Genomic DNA, 6,237 nt, shown 5'->3' on the forward strand with positions numbered 1-6,237 from the left:
CCTGACCGGTGGCGCTCAGTGGTTAGAGCGTTGGCCTGTGCACCAAAAGGTCAGGGGTTCAATTCCCGGTCAAGGTCACGTGTCTGGGTTGTGGTTCCCATGCACCCCACCTCCAGTTGGGAGGCAACTAATCGATGTGTCTCTCCCACATTGTCTCTCTTTCTCCCACTCCCTCCCTCCTTCTTCTTCCTTCCTATCCTCCCTCCTCCCTCCCTCCCTCCCCTAACCCTTCCAGTTTCTCTAAAAAAGCAATGGGGAAAAAAAGTCCTCTGGTGAGGATTAACAACAACAACAAAAATGTGGGCTTAGGTTTTGGGGGAAGGTTCAGCATCTCCCCCCAGTTCCTCTGATGGTACCTTCGGTTTCCTGATGGAGTGCAGTGTCTACAGTTGTGCCCCAGAAGGCTCGGGGACAAGGCCCCTCCTCCCAGCGTGTTTCAGAGCCTCATTCTTGCTCACCTGCCCACTCATTCATCTGCCCAATTGTCCATTTACTCATGCCTCCGGCCAGTCTCCACCCATCCTTTTACCCACTCACCAACTGCCCATGTAGCCACCCATCCACCCATCCACTCATCTACCCCATCCTCTCCTACAATAAGTAGGCTCATACAATGACCTACTTATTCTGCAATCCACCCATCCGCTTACTCGTTCATTCATTTCCCCTTCCATCCAGCCTCTGTACTTCCATCCCTCCACCCACCCACCAGTCCATTCACCTGGGATCACTCCTGGGTGTCCAAGCCTGGACAGGCTTTCCTGTTGAGCACCTCCACTCCTGCCCTGAGACAGGCAAGCCTGTCTCTGGACGGCCTGTTTGTTCCTGTCTTCTTGCTACGTCACCTCCATGGGCAGGCGGGCGTGTGTGGTGAAAAGACACATGCAAAGGTGGTGCCTGGGGTCAGGGTGGGGATCATGATAGGTCTGCCCTGCAGGTAGTGCAGGGCCCTTCCCAGGTGAATGGCTGTGATGATGTCAGTCAGTGTGACACCTCCCTGCCTGCCTCCAGAGCCTCCCGGGTCCCTGCAGGAGTGAGTCTAGTGACTACCACTACCCAGGATCGGAGCTCCAACCTAGGGCCAGCTGGGAAAACAGCTGGGAAAGTCTCATGGTTGATGTTAAACATTCATGCCCATTTTGCCTTTCATGTCATTACATATTTATTGTTTTAATATAAAAATAGCGTTTTGAGTTACCATCAGAAAAGCCACCTCTGGGGTGCTAGCCTGGGTCACCTGTGCCCACCTGGGACTTAGGGAAGCTACCATGTCAGGAGAGTGGGCCTGTGTCTTCCCCGCTTCCCAAATGTCCCCAGCCAGCAGTCTGCCTCCTGCACATGCCAGGGCTGCCCTTGCGGCCACCAAGGTGACAAGGCTGGAGCCTGCAAGGTTCAGTGCCCTCCCTCACAGGCAGACAGAGGGGTGTACCCTCAGACTGGAGCAGGGGGCATGGGCCCCAGACCTGGGGTCTCTGTTCTCCAGTAGGCAGCTGTGGGGCATTCTACCCTCAAGCTGGCTGGCATTTGGGAGTGTCACCTGGGAGACGCACAGCCATTTAGCTCCAACTGAGAGAACTGGGTAACGGAAAGGTCAGTGTGGGGTTTGGCCATCTTCTCACTATAGGCTCAGAATTCTGGGCCTCTGGCCAGCTCCCAGCCAGAGCAAGCGGGCCCCCTTCAGAGCTGGGGCCTGCCGGAGGGCTCAGGGCAGGGAAGCTGGAGGCTAAGGCTGCCCCTCACCTGCTGTCCCAGGGTCTGGGGGGAGGGGAAGCCTGAGGTTAGGCAAGAACCCCTGTCTCTGCACGAGGAGGGAGGGAAGCCACCTCCTGGCCGTCCCATAGGTCCTGATCATCCCCTCCCAGACACACCTTGCCCTCCTATGTGTGGCCCTGGTCTCAGCTGTGCTGCCTGGGCATGAGGCTCAGCTGAGGCCGCCCAGCTACAATCAAGGCTGGCTGCAGGCTGACCTACTTTGACTGCCATCCTGCCCTGTGCTGCCCTCGAGGGAGAAAGTGCCCATAACATCCACCTGGGCAGCCAGGTTTAGTTGATCTGTGCACAGGGCCTGGTGGCCACCGTATGTAGGTGTGTCTGTGACCCCTGCACAGGGGGCTGTGTCCATGCCGGGCTGTTTGTCCCTTATCCCCTGCTGGCCTACTGCATCCCCACCGCCCTGTGAGTGCCAGGACCTCTTGCTGCAGGAGTTCAGTTCATTCTTCTGCCTGTGCTGACCTCATCACCCCTCCTCCAGGTCACACTGACAGTTTTTGTGTGTGACTGGTTCTGGGGAAATGAGAAGCAGCTTCTGGGACCTATGCTGGCCTCTTTTCCTCTCTGGGCCTCAGTTTCCCCAGTTGTCGCAGTGGATCAGACTCTGTGGTGTTCTTTAAACTGGAGGTGCACCCACACCCCCACAGTGTCCCTGGCCCAGCCAGCATCAGGGGGGCAAGCCTAGCACTGACCTTCCTCTCAGGGCTCTGCCCCTGCAGCTGGACCTTCTCACGTGCTGCACACTGTGCTGTGTCTCTAAGCTCAGGCCCTACATGAGTGGAGGCGGCCTCAGTGGCCTGTGCGGGTCGGATTAGGAGGATGCCCTGAGCAGCACTGGCTCCATGGGGCACGCCAAGTGCCTGGCAGTGTGGCCACATGGCCTGCACCCCATGCACTCCTATGCGGCTGGGTGTGAACTCCAAATGCTCCTCTTGCATCTTTTTGCCCATGGAAAACAAACACACTGAGCAGCCAGGGAGCAAGCGGTGAGGAACAGCGCTGGCTTGTCATTGCAGCTGCCAAGCTCTGCCACCCCCTCCCCATTCCCCGGGACCTGCAGGAGAAGCACTGGACCCGGACCCAGACAGGCCTGGCCCTCCCGGCACACTGGGCCTGGGTAGCCTGGGCCCCCTACCCTCAACCTCCTCCGGATCCAGTATTCATGGGCCACTTTCAGGCACAGAATCACAACCACAGTGTCTGTACTCGGCCTTCACTCGGCCGTGTGGGTGGACAACCTGTTCCATCCAGTGTAGCTGTGAGTGGAGGCCAGACCGCCGGTCTGAAGGCCAGTGTCACCCCTGTGCCTGCCTAGGTGTCCCGGGAGCACCTGGTGGCTGGGGAGTGACACCTGATGTCCTGCTCACTGGCCCATTGGCTCTGCCACACCAGCTGTGTGGCTATGGACAGGTCCTCCAACCTCTCTGGGCTCCAGCATTCACCTCAGTGAGAGGAGCCTAGGCTGGCCCCATAAGATGGGGTGAGTTGACATGTGCTGTGGGCAGCAGAGGGCCTGGGAGGTCTGAGTGCTGGTCACACCAAGCTCTTCTGGCCCTTCCTTCCCAGTGGGCTCTAGGATCCCCATAGTCCATGGTTCTGCTGCGCCTGCCGGGGAGCAGAGCCCCACACCCCACGGGGAAGGAGCCGGCTGCTTCCGGCCAACCTCAGATTCATGGCTTTTAATTTAGAATTTAATCAATGTGGCTTCTCTCTTGAGGGCTGGATGCTCCACTGTGGGAGTGAGTTGTGTGATTTGTGAGTGGGGCAGGCAGGGGGCCCATGGTGCCCTCTGCCTCGGCCCTACCTTGACCTTGCTCTGCTTTGCCTGCAGCCAGCAGGCGTCCTGGTCATGGAGGACTGCAACGTGCACTCGGCTGCCAGCATCCTGGCCTCGGTGAAGGAGCAGGAGGCTCGCTTTGAGCGGCTGACACGGGCACTAGAGCAGGAGCGGCGCCATGTTGCCTTGCAGCTGGAGCGTGCCCAGCAGCCTGGTGTGGGCAGTGGTGGCGTGGGCAGTGGGCAACCCTTGCCGATGGCCTGGCAACAGCTGGTCTTGCAGGTAACAGCTCAGTGACTCAGGAAGGGTGAAATGGTCAAGTGGGAAAACAATCAAGGGGCCCTGGTGGGCCACATGCCAGCACGCATTGGCTTATTGCCAGACCTCCTGGGGTCTCTGGGGGAGAAAAGTGAGATCCCCAAGGGACTAGAACTCCCAGGTGGGTGTGCAGGGCACCATGCAATGAATGGGCAGGACACAACCTGACCCTCAGAACAGCACCCTCCCCTTGAGTGAGCCCCCAGAACCCAGGCAGCTGAACAGGGTCTATTCTGGGCACCCCAGTGGTCAGCATGGTGACACAGAGGGTTTTGCCAGCCCTGGAGCCTCCCTGCCATGGTGTTCTTCATAGCATGCATCGGTGGGTCAGCCCCAAGGGAAGGCTCCAGCAAGGCCTTGGGCTCTGCCTGCCGCCCAGAGGATAACCTGGGGGTTCAGTATCTCCACTGGCTGTTACCCCCAAACTGGCATCTGGCCTCTGATCAGCCCCCAAGAGGTGTGGAACCCTGTCTGCCTTGTGGCCAGACCCTGATAACTCTGCAGTTAGAGGTTCATGGTTAGGAGTCAGGCCGCCTGGACTCCTCCCACTACCCACTGTGCCCCAGTGCCTAACCTGCAGACTAGTTACCAGAGCACCTTGCTCACTGGATGGTAGGGGCAGGACAAAGAAATGTGGGAGTCCTGGAGTTTGGCAAGATTATTTTGGTTCCCATTATAAACTGAGGCATGGGGTGGGGGACAGGCAGGGTGGAGCTATCCCGGGAACTTAGGGAGAGCTGGGAGTAGAGCCCCTGTGTGGGGATCGCACCCTGCAGGCCTCCCACTGTGCCCGCTCCTCACCACCAGGCTCAGTGGCCTCGGGGGGGCAGAGGCCTGAATGTTCCCCTGGGTTCCTCACAGTGACCCTGGAGGCCCTCCCCGGGGGCTCGTCAGTTTCCTGGGCAGGACAGCAGGGTTGCTCTCCTAAACTTGGTAGCCGGAGCCCCTCCTGATGTTTCCCCAGGCACGTGCACAGCCTCCCTTCTCTGGTCCTGCTGAGCCCTCCAAAGGTGAAGCCTGTACCCCCAAACTTAAGGAGGAGCAGAACAGCCTAGCTGGGCCACATGGGGATAGCAACAGCCAATGACCCCAAGGCTGCTCCTCAGGCGCCAGGAGCTCTATCCAGCCCTCCCAGGCCGGAAAAGGCTTGGGCCTTCAGCCCAGAGGGCACCGACAAGGGTTGATGCCCCCGAGGGAAGAGGGAAGATGTTCCCATGGCCTGGAGCTGCCCTGGCTTCCTGAGGGCGGTGCAGGGGAGACCTCAGGCCACCACCCCTCTCTGCCCACCACCCCTCCCTAGCCTGCCCTCAATTTTTTCTCTCTTGGGAGGATATGGTTTTCTCAGGCTGAGATGGGAGAGAGTGTGTTCCCAGGGCGGTGGCTAGACTGGCAGGGCTGAGGGGGTTGCTGGGGGAGGTGGGACCACATCTGGCTGTCCAGTCCTAGCAACCGCAGTGCCAAACCTGCTTTCCAGATCCATCTCAGCATGAGGGGGCCTAGTGACCTACCTGCTGAGCCACAGAGCTACCAGGAGCTGGTCCTCAGGGTCAGAGCTGGGCTCTGCACAGCTTGGGAGCAGGTAGCTGGGCCAGGGGGCTGAGAGGCCAGGGGCTACCCCCACCCCTAGACTGTGCCACAGTCCTGGTTGCCTACCCTTCATCCTCCAGCAGGAAGAGTCCCCTCCTCCAGACACCTGGCTGGAGCAGGGCTGGCCCTCACCTGTGTGTGTGTGTGTGTGTGTGTGTGTGTAGGGGGGGGGAGGGTGGACGGTCATCACTCGGGACCTACCCCACTTCAGGCTGGGGCACTAGCAGCTGGTGTGATTTGGGAGAAGAGAGAAATGAACCCAGTGTAAGCATCCAGGCCAAGTGACCTTAGGGCAGTGGTCCATCCTCCTGCTTCTGCTCCACCTAGGCTGCCATGGATTGATGATATAGGGGCCAGTGGTCAGGTCAACTCACCCCTGTGCCGGTGGTAAAACTGCGGCTCAGAGGGACAGGCAGTGAACACCCAGAGTGCTCGTGCATGCTGGCTGCATGGTCTATGCACATGGCATGTTGTGGAAGAAAAGAGGCCCTGTGGTGGCTCTAAGTGGTGCCTGTGGAAAAACAGGTAGGAGACGGGAGGCCCTGCCTCCTCTCTTCTGACACGCTGACTCTCCCTGGGCTGGCCCAGCTCTGTGCCTCCCAGAGCCTAGTTAGGTTACCTTGATTATAATGCAAGAGCCACTGGCTTGTTTTTGTGGGAAAGGACCCAAGAGGTGGCCCAGCCCAGCCCAGCCCTTCTCTTGTCTACATTTCTTTCCAACAGAGCCAGACTCCCCAGGGTGTGGCTGCACCTTCTCACCAGGCTTCTGCGGGGTGGGGGGGTGG

At 59.2% G+C, this 6,237-nt stretch overlaps 1 protein-coding gene across 3 annotated transcripts in view; it reads left to right on the plus strand.

Annotated features, from left to right (window-relative positions):
- Positions 1 to 6,237, plus strand: part of ARVCF (armadillo repeat gene deleted in velocardiofacial syndrome) — a 38,341-nt gene that overhangs the window by 14,942 nt on the left and 17,162 nt on the right. For all 3 annotated transcript variants that reach the window (XM_015567293.1, XM_015567291.1, XM_015567292.1), the window contains exon 2: positions 3,602 to 3,829. In XM_015567293.1, the coding sequence (XP_015422779.1) occupies positions 3,620 to 3,829 (210 nt within the window). In that variant the 5' untranslated portion in view covers positions 3,602 to 3,619. The remainder of the gene's footprint in view (positions 1 to 3,601; positions 3,830 to 6,237) is intronic.

This window comes from Myotis davidii, unplaced genomic scaffold (assembly GCF_000327345.1).
Source record: "Myotis davidii unplaced genomic scaffold, ASM32734v1 scaffold223, whole genome shotgun sequence".
In the NCBI taxonomy this organism is placed as follows: Eukaryota; Metazoa; Chordata; class Mammalia; order Chiroptera; family Vespertilionidae; genus Myotis; species Myotis davidii.